The sequence below is a fragment of the Pecten maximus genome, chromosome 6 (assembly GCF_902652985.1).
Source record: "Pecten maximus chromosome 6, xPecMax1.1, whole genome shotgun sequence".
Classification (NCBI taxonomy): domain Eukaryota; kingdom Metazoa; phylum Mollusca; class Bivalvia; order Pectinida; family Pectinidae; genus Pecten; species Pecten maximus.
The window spans coordinates 4,761,238-4,777,956 of NC_047020.1; the positions used below are offsets into that span (position 1 = coordinate 4,761,238).

At 35.6% G+C, this 16,719-nt stretch overlaps 2 protein-coding genes across 2 annotated transcripts; one reads left to right on the top strand and one right to left on the bottom strand.

Moving 5' to 3' along the window:
- Positions 1-391: 391 nt before the first annotated feature.
- LOC117328793 (sequestosome-1-like) lies at positions 392-6,758 on the bottom strand. The gene is made up of 7 exons (XM_033886339.1): positions 6,405-6,758; positions 5,812-5,907; positions 4,106-4,404; positions 3,384-3,585; positions 2,867-3,183; positions 2,324-2,504; positions 392-2,071 (listed from the first exon to the last, which is right to left on the bottom strand). Exons 1-7 carry the CDS (start codon positions 6,562-6,564, stop codon positions 1,902-1,904), a joined length of 1,425 nt encoding a protein of 474 aa, XP_033742230.1. The 5' UTR covers positions 6,565-6,758; the 3' UTR covers positions 392-1,901.
- Positions 6,759-6,959: 201 nt separating this feature from the next.
- On the top strand, positions 6,960-16,259 carry LOC117328794 (sterol regulatory element-binding protein 1-like). The gene is made up of 16 exons (XM_033886341.1): positions 6,960-7,102; positions 8,981-9,675; positions 9,844-10,272; positions 10,542-10,671; positions 10,898-11,035; positions 11,192-11,386; positions 11,571-11,755; positions 12,023-12,278; positions 12,504-12,670; positions 12,843-13,005; positions 13,260-13,448; positions 13,629-13,761; positions 13,933-14,098; positions 15,081-15,254; positions 15,515-15,626; positions 15,792-16,259. Exons 1-16 carry the CDS (start codon positions 6,994-6,996, stop codon positions 16,025-16,027), a joined length of 3,477 nt encoding a protein of 1,158 aa, XP_033742232.1. The 5' UTR covers positions 6,960-6,993; the 3' UTR covers positions 16,028-16,259.
- Positions 16,260-16,719: the final 460 nt, after the last annotated feature.

The following is a 16,719-nucleotide window of genomic DNA, read 5'->3' on the forward strand; positions in this document are numbered from 1 at the left end:
GCCAAGATCTGTTTGGAATCTCTAGTCTAAATTAGAGCTGCTCCCCTTGTCATGGTATTATTTTGACGGTGCTGAATAGGCTAACATTAAAGATAAAATTTCCTTTGCAGAAGTACCAAATAGAGACACAATGAAATTCATCTAAAGCAAAATAATGTGGACTCAAATACTATTTTTATCATATTTTTAAAGAAGGGTCCAGCATTTGAGTCTCAGGAATATAGGTTTTCTCATTTAATTCTAATGAAAATAAAAGTCTGATGCAGCTACATGTAGATCCAATGCAATACCTGGTTCTCATCACACAACATTTTTAGTCAAAATGTGGACATTTTGTTCTTATCTGGTCAATGAAGACTTCAATGTTTACATTAAAACAAAAACTATGACATTAATTGCAGACAAGTTTATTAGACATAGAACCATAAAACATATAATTATAATGAAAGTCCATTGGTGATTCCTCCCTTCTTTCCTTTCCTTCATTGGTTAAAAGCCCAGACGTGACCTTCCACCTTGACCCTCGTGACCTTGCAAAACTTTAACTTACTGTTTTCAGTGATGTATTAACATATTCCTGTCTCCTCATTTAAAAGTAAATGAGCCATTTTCAATACATGTATCATTAGCACCTTTCCAAACCATTCTTCAAATATCATTTACACCTTTCGAAACCTTTCTTCAAATATCATCTGTACCTTTCCATGTCGTTCATCAAATATCATTGGTTTGGTATTTAACTTATTTTGCAACCAAAGTTTACTTTTCTAACCATCTTATGTATTTTCTGAGTGTCCAAATCTCCACAGCCACATTTGCCTACAAAATGAGCTAATTACCAAAGCCTTATCATAGACACAAATATTTCCAAAAGATAAAGTCAATCAAATAATAATAATTTTACCAGTAAATAAAGATAATTTTTAAGATTAGCAATACATAAAATCACCAATTCATTATACAGACCTGTACCAATCATTAGAAAACAATTTTAATTGATCTTTGTCCAGTCAAAAACATTCTGATGTAAAACTGTACACATACTACTGTGTTAAAAGTACAATTTCCTTTAACTTAATCTGAAATGTTTATTGTTCAGTTATCTTTGATTTGTAATTTTGTCTGAATTGATAGCCTCATCTCCCACATAACATAATTAACAATTCTGCAAGAAATAAATTTAGCCAATACATGTATTTTCAATAAAATCATAATTATTTCATTAATGGAATCTTTTAAATGTTAATAAAAATCCACAAAATATACCAAGATACAAAGCCAAATTAAAATCATACCCACAACAATATAAGCATAACAATATAAATTGAGTCTCACTGGTGGTTTTGATAAAGCAAGACCTACCACGAACTCGGTACAACTCGTCCTGCGAGGTATAGCCACTGTACAAGACGTACAGATAGCATTTTCTCAGAATGGCTCACTTCATGGTTTGTTATGCTTGGACCGAAATCATAGTATTGTATATGGTACATAATGGTACATAAAATATTGTGTTTAAACATTTTCAATATGTACAACAAAAGTAATACATAATAAATTGTAGTTTTTGAAAATGGCCTAAATTGGGTGGTTTGATCTAGTGCCAATATTACCACCTTAAGTTCATAGTTCACTATAGTACACATTAATTTTGTACATGTAATTAAAGAAATATTACCTCAAAACAATTTTTATCAATGTAAAAAGAAGAAATATGGTAAAATTGCCTTCAACATAAATACCAATTGATCTAAACCAAGTCTTTAATCCAATAACACTACACATCTGGTTACACATTGGAGTTATACATTAGGTTACACACAATATATAAAAAGTTCAAAGGTCATTGCCCGAGGGTAAGGTCAGAAGTTGTTCCCGAAATGTGTCTGGAGACAACAGCTTTATGCCATGTATCCATTTGTATTCTGCCTGTTGACTTGACGTGTCTTTATCTCGTCAAGGACTTTACCAATGTCAGCATCTTTTTCTATCAACAACTGTTGGAGCCAGCCTCCCTCATTATGGAAACCCATAGCCAGCATCTGAGTGAGAGAATCAACCACTCTGGGATCTACAAAAACAAGATCAAAACATCTATAAATTACAATCTAAAAAATCATATAATTCTTTCAATAGGTGAACATATTTCCCATAGAAAATATATTAATAAAAAATTAAGCTTTGCAGCATGAATAACTGACTGAATTTGTCACAAAGGAGAAACAAAAGTCTATTTCCCAAATGTTGAAAAATATGTAATTACCAAGAAACAATTATTATTTGAGAAGTTATGAGAACATGCTGATCAAGTTTCTGTCCTTACCAGATGGAGGATAAATCAGCTGAGCAGAAAGACCAGCGCCCTGAGGCAGCTGAAGCCCAGGAGCTGGCCCAGGGACTTGGACAGGGGTAGGTTGTAGAGGTGATGGATGCTGTCCGTCAGCTTCAACTTCTCCAGACAGAACAGTCCACTCGTCTGTCTCTTTTGGCTTCTCTCTGGTCTCCTATTAGGGAATTACATAATGAATAGTTAATAAAACCAATTTTTACTTTCAATTTAAAAAAAATACAAATGTATTTAGTGTAAAAAAAACAATTTTTACTTTCAATTCAAAAATAAACTTATCGTATTCAATAAACATTCATAACTAAAAAACAACATATACATTTGCACATGTATTTCCTATTTCAATTTCACCTTGTCCAGCTTGTCCCATCAATGACTTCAAACAGTGAACTACAAACGGACTTTTTTCTGTTTAAAATCCAATTTCACATTTCCATGACTAATAAAAAAAAATTCAAAAAAAATTTCCAACCTGATATCTATGCACCAAAACAATGTATGTCTTATAAACATAATTACCATGGGACTGTCTTGCTGTTGAGTCTGGGGACTAGGTGAGGGGGTAGGGGTTGTATCCTTCTCCATTGGCTCTACATCTCCCTTCATTTGCGGTTCAGTTTCTTTGGTTTGCTGTTTCTCCTCGCTTTGTTTCTTAGTTTGGCCCTTGCCTTGGGCAAAAGGACAAGTCCCGTTACCACGGGATCCCATCCTAGGACAGCTTCCTCCCCACTGGCCACGCCCCCTACAGTTGCCACGCCCAGCAGATCTGCCACGTATTCCTCCCCCACAGCGTGTTCTACGTCCATTAGTTTCAACATCCACATCAACATCTATTCCTGTCCACACAAAATGTCTCCATCAATAAAACAACCAAACAACATTGATAAAATACATAGTAAAACATTAATGAATTAAAAATTTATCTTTAATAACAACTATACATTATTACCCGGTATGAACAACTCTTCTTAAACATTGAATCACTATTTGTCCTGACATACTATAATGATGACCTGGGAAACTGAACAAAACCTACCAAAAGGGTCGAGCATTGCCTGGACAGACTCTCCAATAGTCTTAAGGTAATCTTCTGGAGTTCCCTCCCCTTGGGGATCTTCCTGTGGTTCCTCAGATTCAGGGGCCTGGCCTTCTTCTCCACTATGTCCTGGGGCATTCCTGTTGTGCCAGCGTCTCATGAACCTCTGCATCCAGCGACGAAAGTGAGGAGGAGGTACAAACTAAACAAATAAAAGGAATTCCAAACTTACAAACACATATATTCTGAGAAGGATATCTAACATTGACCAATTATTACAACCTGACCAATTATTACAACCTGACTATTTATTACAACCCAAGACATTATTACAACCTGACTATTTATTACAACCCAAGACATTATTACAACCTGAGACATTCAATTCTTCTACATGAATGATAACCATAGTTACATCCATATGGTTCTGATAATATTACATTTTTATACAAATAAACACTTATATTCCCAAATTGCTCTGCATGTAACAGATAATCAATGTCAAAATCCAACATAATCAATGGGCATCTGTTCATAAGGGATATGTATTACATTTCAATTAGATGTGGAAGCATGTTAGATTTTTCATTATGTTTTTCAAAATTAAGACTTTCCTGTGAGAAGTCCTACAGAGTCTCTACAGCAACACATACCCAGGACTTGACTAAGATCTCTCCCTACACCTGATGACTAGAGTATCACTGATGCAGTTTGTTACTTACCCCATGAGGTCCATGTTGGCCATGAGGGCCGTGTGGGGGAGGACAATGTGGGGGAGGCCCAAACATTGATGCAAAAAATCCTGGTCCACCACTAACAGGTGTGGTTATCTTTAGCATGTCATGTTCGCTATGCATTCCTTTCTTCTCACAGCTTGCACACAGATCATAGTCGGGGCAGATGACACACTTGAAGCGTGACCCAAATATGGCCCCCTCACATCCATCACAGATGACATTGGGGTGTTTCTCTCCAGTCCCCTCATCAGGTCTAGCCCCCTGTGTAGATTGACCATCTGATTCTGTACAACAAAAGCAGGTCGGTAAATTAATGTATTCATCTTATATCTTATAATCAGACATTATTGAAAACATAAGTTTGGAATTTTAAATATTCTATACTCGTCACCATCCATCTTTAATTCCTCTGATATGGAGATTAAATTTGTACAAATCATATAAACACAGGAACACAAATATAAATTTACCATTACAAGAGCTGGATAAATCACTTCAGAAAACAATTCTCGTCAATTAGCTTCTGTGGTAGCTGGATTTTTCTAAGGTTTCACTACTTTTGTCATACATGAACAGTTCATGTTGAGTCAGCTTTAGTTTCAAATAAATTTATCATGTTCATGACTCATACAATCATACATTGCATTTTTGTATTTTAAAGATATACATATACGGTAAACCTTCGGTTAGTTCATATATAAGTTTTGATTTTAGCATTACCTGCTGTACATATATTTTCTTTTTGTATTAAAAACTAGCCTAAGGCCATTACCTGGCAGCTTGGCATAATGCCTATTTCTAGTATTTATGCTTCACTGATCAATAACGCCTACAGAAAGTTATTATGAAATAATATCCCTGTTCTCCCAATACACCAACACACATAATGTCTCCTTCACCCACTGGTAAATCTATGTGGTGTTGACAATGACTCAAACAATGATGACATTTTCATACCTGATTTCATGAGAATAAAGTTGCAGACACTGTGAACTATTTTTGCATTACGCAGTGCATGTATACATTTGACATACATGAAACATTACATTATATATACCTGGTACGCATAGATAAATACATTTAAATAAACAAATGTTTACCACAAGAGTTTAGTTAACACTATTGTAATGTTATTTTAATCTATAAATAATTCTATACCATCTAGATCTTTCAAAATACAAAATCATTTTGCTGATTAAATATCATATCATAGAATAAAACACATTAGACCAGGGGATGTAATAATTCACAAAATCTCCAGTTTAAGACCAAACATTTGCATTGAGGATTGCCAAAACTGGAGATTCCACATATAAATATAATATGACTAATGTAGTCTACTTATATTTTTTATTTTAAGTATAATAATGTACAACTGATGACTAAAGTCCTTAAGATGTCAGTCACGATACATATGAGCGACTTTAAGCAGGAAATTTGAAATTGCGGAAATATTTCATACAATTTCCTTACTTTCGAATGCATACTCATCACCTAATTGTTAGTGTCACAGGTTTTTTATTTTTTTATTTTGATGAAATACTTCCCTATACGCCCTTTCATAACAGACTGAAGATCTCCAGAAAAACTTCTAAAATCAGTTTTAGTATTCATCTCCACCACCATTACGATGACGTCATTTTTAATTAACATGGATTCATGAAAGAAAAAGAAAATGAAATCTTAATTACCATTGATGAAAACCCTGAGCATGCCATCATTCACAAATCCCAAAGCTTCCAACAGCTCCTCATCAGAGTTAAATGTGATCAGGTCTCCATCTTGATCTGAATTAAATAATAAGTTATTTAAAGCAACATTCACACTGATAACAGTTTAAGTTGTGACCAATGTTGGAACATAATGTATAGACTGGACTGTCTCCGATACCACAGTTGGGATAAACTGCCACAAATTATCTTTCGTTCCCAGGACCATAATTATCACCTGACCTTGTCACTTCTGAATCTCTCGATATCTTCAAGTCAAACCTTCACTCAACATGTTCCTCCTTTACATCTACACACACTCACTACATCTTGACAAAATCTTCAACACGATGAAGTTAGTCAATTAACAGGTGGAATTAGAAGGTCCAATAGATTTACATTTCTTCAAATGGTGCTGGTATGAATATTCTGCTCAGAAGATACAATTTGCTAACAACAAAAAAATGAACATATTTCCTTACGTCTCTTGATCAATGTAATTTTTTAAGTGAGGTACAATGTACGTGCAATTATTTCTCAATGTCTCCAATGATTTAAAACGTTAAAAACGTTACCTTTCCAATACAGAGCAAATTTTCCCTGGCGCAGACTGGGGAAGATGTCAGATATCTTCTTCTTCAGGTATTCGAAACTGCTGGATACATCAGCGGGTACAGCAAACCGTCGTATTTCGGGTTCTGTCCGATGCAATGTTGCTTTGACTGTCAAAGACATCTTCTTTGCCAATAAGTTTATGTTCTTTACCTAGGATAGTGTTGTGCTTTCATGTATTCACTTCTAATATGACTGTCACGTATGCCGTATGGCAACAGGTTTGCCCTTTTTATACAACAGTCCTAAATCACTTGGATGTGACTATGAATCATAGTTACATAAATAGGCATTATAGAACGGCCCAGACCTTTCTAGGTCATGTTTTGCTGACTGTAGATGACATTAATTTGTTCAAATTTAGTGTCATTGCGCAGGTTCCGGTTAAAACGAAAATAGCTTAATTTAGCAACAACCTCTGCTATTTAACTTCCGGGGGTACCTGCATAAATTAAGAACAGGCCAGTGACGAAAAATCACCCCATCCGAATAAAAAATCTGATTGGCTGTTGGCTCGTGGTGCTATCTGCAAACTATTTCAGAGTTGTGAAGATGGCGGACGATCTCAGCTGGCAACTGCCAGCGGATACTTTTCCCGATGCTGGGGCCGATTTTATATCGGAAAATGATTTGGAAAATGTCTCATTGAATGATTTTGAAGGTAAGGATCATTTCTGTAAAAATTGAAGATGGTGTTTTGTTTCGATCTTACTCTACAGCTGATGTTTATTTGGTTTTATGCAGACGAACTTTACGTTGAAATCATATGTTTACATGTTGCAACCGGTGTTTCAATTTTTGTGGCGTGAAAATCGGAACAAGAAGGCGCATACAGCATAATATAGTCACAATTAACAAAATATATGTCCAAATGATGTAATATTCAGATGTATATCGATGCTATGTGTAATGTAGAGGGAATCTGTGCTGGCACATTGACCTTGAGGTCGACATGATCTAGCCATCACTCATCGGTCTCGTGCCTACTGATGTCATGAATACATGTTTAACCTAAAAGATGTGAATTAAGTGTGTACTCCGGTGAAAAGACGGTTGATTGTTTTAATTAGTCGTTACTAGGCCTAGTCTCGGTCTGAATAAAACAATTTAGGATGACCTGCCACTTCGTGTCAGTCTGCTGTGTGTTTTCTTCTATTTTTTTTCATCATTATAATTATACATATTTGAAACAGTAAGATAATATGACACGAGTTGAATACAATTGTATAAGAACTGGGCTGGACCAATAGCCAGCAATCAAAGGTAGTTCAGAACCCAGGTCCCAGTTCAGTAAATACCCAGTTTTGTTAATTGCCCTTTGCTGCGTAGTTGAATGTAATGTGGTGCTTGACATTGAGTATCTGTTGGAAAGATCAAGATATAAACCCAAAAGACTCAAATTTGCCCACCACTCGCACCTACAGTACTTATGAATTTTAAAAAGATTGTAGACCAACAACATTGATTGTGTACTAACGTTAGATGAGAAAACTTGCAAGATATTAATTCCAAAAAGTTCTGATTATGAACGCACAGGTTGGTCATGGGTACCAGTACTGTAACAGTTGAGTGAAGTTGAATTTAGGGAATTTACACAATTGAAATCTTCATGGATACTGCACATAGTTAAGTCAAAAGTTTTTCCATACATTCTTATTTTGCCATCAAAACATTTTTTCATAGTTTTCCTGGATTTGTTTAATGGACTGACTTTAGTAAAAAGTTTATATGCTGAAAGATATTTATTTAAATTTTATTTGATATTTTCATTATTTTCCATTTTAATTTATTTGAGAAATTCAAATTTATTTTATAGTATGAATTTTTGTAACATCATTTTGATGATAATTTGGTAGGTTAATGAATGGTGATGGTGCCACATGAAATTTGGTTTTGTTATTACTTCTGATTTCTACAGTTTACCTATAAGGTATTAACATCAACATTAAAAAAATACAATCATGAATGAAGATAGACAGGGCAAGTGATCGATAAAAGTTAGAAATACAAGGAAGTTGATGGTTCTAGCAGAAGTAGGTTGTGCGGAAAGACATTTGACCCGAAAATGTGAACACACCTTAAAAGAAACCCTAAAATTTGCAGTTCATTCTTGTATTTTATAACCTGTTTAATTTGACTGGTGATTTATGGCATTTGGTGAAAGATAGGCTACTAGTAGATATAGAATTACTAAACTGTTTGATAAAGATCTATTTAGCATTGTATTTAAAAGAGAGAGAAAAAACAGAGCTTGTACGTGAACTGTCTCTATAGACTTTTTGAAGCTTGAAAATGAAAAGGGAGTTAAAGCACTCCAGTTATTTTCTGAACTTTTTTTTTTTTTTTTTTATAAAGACCTTACAGCTAGGACCCCTTTTTGAAATGCTCAGGCCAGTGTACATCCATCCTGGAAGTGGTGGTATTGAAGTATTGTGATTTCTTGTTTTTATGCAAGAATTGGATAAAACACTATTTGAAGACATGTATACATTTGTAAACACTGAATATGTTCTAAAGAGAGTTTTTTTTTCCTTCACAGATATGGTAAAGTACATTTTTCCTGATGGATCTGTAGACAGTGACCCTTTTGATACTCAGTTTCCTTTATCTGGAAGTTTAAATGATACAGACTTGCTGGAATCATCCACAAATCCTATTTTGATGGACACAAGCATTAAACAAGAACCTACACTTGATAACAGCTTCGCAGTTAAGCAAGAACTATCATTTGATGAACAGCTTTCTCTTGTATCTCAAACAATTTCTGCTGATACAAGTTTATCCCAGCCATTAAATGAAACGCCAAATGTGACTTTAAATGCATTACAGACGGGGGTTCTGGCTGGTCAGCCTGTGAACAAACCTCCCATTGTTAACATATCTCATCCAAGTAGTGTTCAGTTGCAGCAGGCTGCCCTCAAAATTCGTCAGGCCCAATTGGTTGCTCAGAAAAAACAACAAATAATTCTGCAAATCCAGCAGAAGCAACAAAAACAACAGCAGGCTCAGTTGTTGCAGCAGCAACTGAAACTAATTCTACAACAAGCTGCACAAGCAACTGCTGCACAGCAACAACATGTCCAGGTACAACAACAGGTGATAGCCCAGCCTCAAGTCCAAAGGGTTACCCAGACAATAGCACAAACGCCTGTTTCTACTCCACAGTTACCGGTGTCCACCCCTCAGAACACTAATGTTGGCATCAACCAGTTCAACCTTCATCAGCTTCAACAGGTATATAGTTTTAAGTATTCTTATACAAATTGAAAAATATTGTTGCCTGTTATTGGTTGCCAAGTTTATCTTTGTAAAAATGTACGTTCTTTTATAAGAAATGACATGAGATTCAGTGTAATAATTTTTTGCCTTTTAGTGTAAATCCATATTTTCGTTCTACTGTAGTTGCTTCTTCAAGCACAGCCGAAGACAACAAGCAATGCTACTGTCAGTCCAACTAGTGTGTCCCAGCCAATCACTGTCAGTCCTGTTAGTGTTCCTCAACAGACTGTATCACCACCCCCAAACTATGTAACCATATCCCAGGCATCTCCAACGGTGGCAGCCTCATCCCCTCCTACAACCATGACACCCCTACAGACTGTGATGACCAACACCGGTACCATCCTCGCCACCACCAGCATTCCCATACAGATGGTTCAGGAGAATGACGGCTTTGACAAACTGCCCATCAACCGAATCAACTCGGTGACAAAGGGTCCCAAGAAGGGTGAAAAAAGAACATCTCATAATGCTATTGAAAAAAGATACCGACTGAGCATCAATGATAAAATTATTGAGCTGAAAGATCTAGTCGCAGGGACCGAAGCAAAGGTATATAATTTGGTTTACGTAATGTTTTATTATCACATCTACTGTGTTTTAAATCTTGCTTTCTTTAACATTAAAGAGAGAGCTAGTCTTCTCAAGGGGAGAACTTATTTCTTGAGAGAAGCTTGTGATAATAATTTTGACAATATCTGAAATATTGCTACTTTTGGGCTCAAAACTATCATGGTATTTAATGTTTCTATTTTTGTCAATGTTTACACTTATAGCTATCATAAATGTTCATACCTCTGTATAATATTGTTTTCTTACAGTTGAACAAATCTGCAATTCTGAAGAAAGCTATTGATTACATTAGATATCTTCAAAATACCATCCAGAGATTAAAACAGGAGAATTTGGCTCTGAAAATGGCATCCCAGAAATCAAATGGTTTCCCTTCAGGTTTGTATATATCACTTAAACTTCACATAAACAATTTTGGATGATACAATAGACACTAATACTTGATAATCATTCTGTTATAGTCATGTATATTAATAGATATATATTATGACCACATTTTGAAAAACAAAAGCAAAGCTGATTATTTGTACATATATATGGCAATTAGTTCAAGACAAATGAAAATCTTTTTGAACATGTACATTTTGTTTGTATTGTATTTTAGATGTAGAAGAGGTACTGGCATCTACTATCACAGGTGTGATTACTCCCCCTGGATCTGAGACAGGATCTCCCACACACAGTGTCCAATACACAAGTGACAGTGAAGTCTCATCACCTGCTAGTCCAAGTTATGAATCTGGTGAGTTTTATTCAATATAAGATATTCTAGAGTATTTGAGATATAATGTATACATTTATTAAGAAACAAATAACCAGCATCAGAGTTGGAACAAATTATTTTCTATGAAATATTTGATATGTTTAATAATATTTTCTCGGATATTTCTCACAACAGAAACTGACACGGCCAACAGCTTTGGTATGAAAACGATCAACTCAATGCGTGACCAAACACGCATGGCAATGTGCATCTTCATGTTTGCTGTGTTGGCATTCAATCCCTTTGGTGCTCTGCTGAGTCCTGGATCACAAGGTTTGGATATGAGAGCTGGCAGCTTTCCAGGAAGGACACTTCAAGGGGTATCAGAAGGTAAACTATAATATTTCTTAAATTTTGATAGTCCTTTTGCTCTTGTAGGTATTCATGATAATATGGAATTATCCATCTTCAAAGTAAATCAATTACCACAATTTATGATCAAAACTACAGCATTAATTTGGCAAGTCAGATAAAATTTAGAATGCTTTGCAGCTTGTAAAGTTGACTTTTGTAGGTACTGCAACTGGATTTATGGACTGGCTGTTCCCTACTGTGATGATGTGGATGTTGAATGGTATCATTGTTGCTGGAGTTCTGGCTAGACTCTTCATCTATGGGGAGCCAGTGACCAAGAAAAACAGTGAAGCAGCAGTGTCCTTCTGGAGGCATCATAACCAGGCTGAGAATTATCTTGCAAGGGTAAGGATACAGTAGTAATTTTTATGTTGAACTGGTGCCAATATTGAATTATTTGCAGTATCAAAAAACAAATTCAGGCAAAATGAGTTAAAGAAAAAATAAATGGGAAACTATATTTGTTATCTAGGTCAAACAGATTTTTAGTTGCAAAATGCCAATATCTTATTTAAACTGTATGCTTTTAATAATACTTTAAAGTTGGATGAAAGTTAAATTTTGTTTTGTATCCTTTCACATTATTGAAATAAAGCATCTCGGTGTTTGCAGAAAGAGTATTCTCGAGCAGTAAACCAGTTTTATCTGTCGCTGTCCTCCTTGGGGCGGCCCTTGACTACAACAAGACTGGACCTTGCCTCTGGGTTGTTGTGGAATGTCATCAGAATGATACTCAACAGACTTTATCTTGGAAAGTGGATATCAAACCAGATCAGTAACTTGAGCAGCAACACTGACGAAGATGTGAAGACTTCTGCTAGAGATGCAGCTATGGTGTACCACAAGCTGAACCAGATCCACCTTACAGGTACAAGGGAGATAACTCTGATCTAATGATAATGGTGTAATACTTTCTTTTTGAAATGCTTAACGTGTAACTGTAGTTGATGTGATTGGTGGAACTAAATGTATGACCATGTAATATTACTTAACTTTTGTAATTGCAATATATATGTGAAGTTATAAAGTAAATTTAATCTGTTTACTGGGAGGAAACAAAGAACTACATGTATTTCCCTGTTTACATTGATAGGTCATGTGCCAGGCAGCAACATGTGGGGTCTGAACCTTACCCTTTGTGCTGTAAACATGGCTGAGGCAGCAGGGAGGAACATAACTGTTGCCCAGAAAGCAGAAATATATGCTACTGCTGCAGTCCGTCTTCAGGCAAACCTGCCATGGAATCTTCTTTTCTTGAGGGTATGTAATAATATTGCACGTCAAAATGCATTTAAATAATGTAATTATTTAAAAAAAAAAAATTGTTATCATTTGATTGAGCTAAGTAAAGATGCATAGTATGATTGAATGTAATAGCAATAAAGGAAATCAAAATTTGAAGGGTTATTAATTTCTTGAATCCGCTTTTCAGAGATACTTTTTGAGGCAAGCCAGAAAAGTATGTAATGGCAATGGCGACCAGATTCCAGCCAAACTGCAGTGGTTGTGTCACCCAGAAGGCCATGTTTTTTTTGTTCAAGGATCATGGCAAATTGGTGGAAAGAATAGCATCTTCACAGTGTCTGGAAATGAAGGTTAGTCACCTCAGAGAGATGTTGATCGAATAACGTAAACATGCTGTATAGATAAAACGCCAGGTTAGTACCCAAGACCCAAGCTAGTATACAATCATTAAACAGTTACACTTTCCATATTTCTTGTCTTGGTGCAAAGGAGTATTTTGTCCTTTATTAGTTTAATATACCGCAGTGAGAAAATCAGAAATGTTTATGGCTTATAGTTTTTGTCATCAATTAATTGGTATTGTGACCTTACTGTGATTTTGTAGCTGATCCTCTGGAACATGTAACACAATCCTTCAGAGAATTCTTGCTGGAGAAATCCCTCTACTCCCTCCTTACACCAGAACCACAGAAACAAAGTGGGCCATCACAGTCTGCCGAGGTTCTTCTGTTTACTCAGCTGCTATCAGATTGTGCAACTCTTCAAACAACCAAAGCTGGCTTCTCTGTTTCTGGTAAGTTCAAACTTAATATCATGTGCCTCTCATTTTGTGTTAATGGCAATAATGACTTTATTCACTTAATTATTTAAACTATAAAATTACAATGATGTGTTCAGTGCTGTCAGAATGAAACAAAAATTCATAGAAAAATTGGGAGTGGCATTTTGTGACAAGTAACATTGTTATTGCCAGGTGTGGATGAAGTGGCAAGATGGTGGTCATCCATTGTCAGTGTGGCGATGTACTGGTTGTCTGGAGATGAAGAAAATGCAGAAAGGTGTTACTCTCAGTGTGATGCTTTCCCAAGGCCACTGCAACAGTCTGAGTAAGTTTCCTAACACAGGTCCTTAAATGATATATGGGAAGTATGCATTGAAGTGCAGAATTGAAAAAAAAGGGGGAGGTGGGCAATAATGGACCATATATTATTTCGTTGATGGACTTAATATACCAGACATATTCATTGATATTTACAGAATATTTGTATTTCTTTCAGTGATCCATTACCAAAAGCAGTATTAGTAGCCTTTAGAGCAAGGAGAAATCTGCAAATGAATGTTCATGGGGCAAACCATTGTGTGCGTCAATGTGACCGGGCTGGAAGGTTGTTGCGTGATAGCCTGAAGTTCACATATATGACAGAAAACGACAAAATTGTTTCTGTGAGTTATTTTCATTAGTATGGTGTACAAATTATATGAAAGTAAAAGCATTTCAAAGTTTGTTTTGTAGGATTCAAGTTCTTGCCAGTTCATATAGATGTACCTATTATTGTCAGTGTTAACCTTTTTCATGTTAATCACACTACTAGTATATAGTGTCATTTATTAATGACTACACCTGACATAATATGACTGTCACAGAAGATTTAATTTGGTCCCATGACATGTCAACACAAACAATATATTCATGTTGCTCATATTCATCATGTTTACTGTTTTCAGGTCACAGAGAAGATTAATGTGTTTGTCCCTGTGGTGCATTGTAGTTGCATTGCATTAAAATATGAGTTTGCAGTGCATCTGCAGTGCAATTACAGTGGCATGACCAACCAGCTGATGCTCATCAACAATATCTTATTGCTTTCACGTTCATTCTTCATTCTATGACAATAGCTTGTGTTGACATATACCATCATAAAGAGAATGTATTCTCATTATCAAAAATATATTGTCGATGAATATAGACCATTCCATTTAAACAATAGTTGGAATCATGTAGGCATTAAACAAGTAACTGACTGGCTAACATGGATAGAAGTAATTAATTTGTAGTCTTAGATTTCTCATACAACCTGTGGATTAATGATTGATGTTTCTATCAGAACGTATACTTTAAACTTCCCAGTCTACTAATTTAGTCCATTTAAAAAAAAACTCATGATTAAGAATTTTAATTGGTGATCATAACAACATTGAAAAACATTTATTTGGAACAATTTTCATCAACACCTTTGAAAGCGATCATCGTGCATGATATTGATAAACTGATTTCTACAATGCAACACGATATAGATTCTCGGTGTGAAGAAAATTTTCATTGATTCATTGATGAGGTTCAGTCTTAGATTGGATCAACTATCATGAATCCTTGACTGTACATAGCAATCGTTTTCTGTATTGATGATTTGAATTGATATTGCAGCATCTACAATTGTTGGTGTCTGACTGGCTATTGATGACGAGGAAGGAGGCCTGGGAATGTGTCCAGATGGAAGACAAGTCCAGCACAGCCTCACAGACAGAACTCATTGCCTACCAACAGGATCTGGCCAGCTTCAGAAAGGTTGCCAAAAACTACAAGTCTGTCATGCCAAAGGTAATTGTTACATTTGGATTCAGATGTTTGTAGTGATGGCTTTTTTTGAATAGTAATTCATATAGATCTGTTTGGATCATTATTTAGAGTGAGATTCAAATGTATATGTAGGACAGCAAAACTGACATCAACAGAAAAAACCTTGGAACTCCCATATAATGGTACCCTAATACGAGTCGTTGTAAGCAAATTTGATCGTGTATCCTGTTTATTTTAAAATTGATACAGTATCTCAAAATTGTGAAAATACTGTTTTTCAGGTGTTTTTACATGAAGCAACAGGTCGTATGATGGCTGGAGCATGTCCAGCACGCACCCAACAACTCCTGGACAGGTCAATCCGACGTCGCCGTGTCAGCAAATCTGACAAAGGTAGAGTCTATACAAGTACCAAGAGATTTCTGAATGTTACTGTTACTTTGCTGTAATTTGTATTGAAGTTTTAGGTCTTTTCAAATCTACAGTACATGAAGTATTGTAAAGAAACATTTTAAAAACGTTTGAATCTTAGTTTAAATTTTTTGCTTGGTGTTTCAGAGGAGGGATCCGACAGTGATGTGCCAGATCGTCAGCAAGCCACTGCCCTCCTAATGGCTGGTAGACACCTCCCGGAACCCATGATTGCTTCAAAAACAGACAGAGTTCATCTCATTTCGGAAGCAAGCAAAATATATGAAGCAATAGGGGATAAAAAATCTGTGCAGAGTTGTAGAAAGGTTATTATGCAGTTTGAAGAAAGTAACATTCCATCATCTGTGCCGATTCAGTGCTAGTGACTGCCAGGAGGCATGTATATTCATAAAGTGCTGAAAACACTGTATTCAAATAAAACTTTGATAAATTATTTTTTGTGTAAAAATAATGTGTAATTGTTGAAGAAATCATTATGTGTGAAGATTGTACAGTGTAAGAAGAATATAAGAAAGAATACATGATAGAGTGAAAGTGATTGAGTGAAATATTGTATTTTGTACATCGATCATGGAAATAAATATTGTGAATTTATTTGTAGTTTGTGATTCTATACTCAAAATGTGAAATAATGTTGGCAAAGTAGATTGCTTTTTGGCTCGACAGGGGAAATAGAGGTAATTCCTTAAAATCGCTACTAGTCATAAAATCATGAATGGATTTGAACCCAATTGGTCAGAAACATCCTTGGTGGAGGGGAATAGGTTTTGCATAAATGGTGACACTGCCCCCATGGGGCCGATGGAAGTACTTCCTTTAAATCATCGCTAGTCAAAAAGTTATGAACGGATTGGAACCCTGATTCGGTAAGAAACATCCTTGGGGGAAGTCTTAAATCACTAGTAGTCATAAAGTCCTGAATTTATTTCAACCAAAATTATTTTAATATAGTCAGAAATATCCTTGATGGAATGGGAACAGATTTTGCATTAATGATGACTGACCCCCTAGGGCCAGAGGGAGGCCCAATAGGTGAAATTGAAGTAAATCCTTT

Excerpts from the sequence above, each read along its gene's own strand:
- LOC117328794 (XM_033886341.1), top strand. The coding sequence starts at position 6,994 with ATGGCGGACGATCTCAGCTGGCAACTGCCAGCGGATACTTTTCCCGAT. Across the intron at positions 10,672-10,897 it reads ATCAAATGGTTTCCCTTCAG|ATGTAGAAGAGGTACTGGCA; the intron begins GTTTGTATATAT and ends ATTGTATTTTAG. Across the intron at positions 15,255-15,514 it reads ACAAGTCTGTCATGCCAAAG|GTGTTTTTACATGAAGCAAC; the intron begins GTAATTGTTACA and ends ACTGTTTTTCAG.
- LOC117328793 (XM_033886339.1), bottom strand. The coding sequence starts at position 6,564 with ATGTCTTTGACAGTCAAAGCAACATTGCATCGGACAGAACCCGAAATA. Across the intron at positions 5,908-6,404 it reads ATTTGCTCTGTATTGGAAAG|ATCAAGATGGAGACCTGATC; the intron begins GTAACGTTTTTA and ends TATTTAATTCAG. Across the intron at positions 4,405-5,811 it reads GCTCAGGGTTTTCATCAATG|AATCAGATGGTCAATCTACA; the intron begins GTAATTAAGATT and ends TTTGTTGTACAG.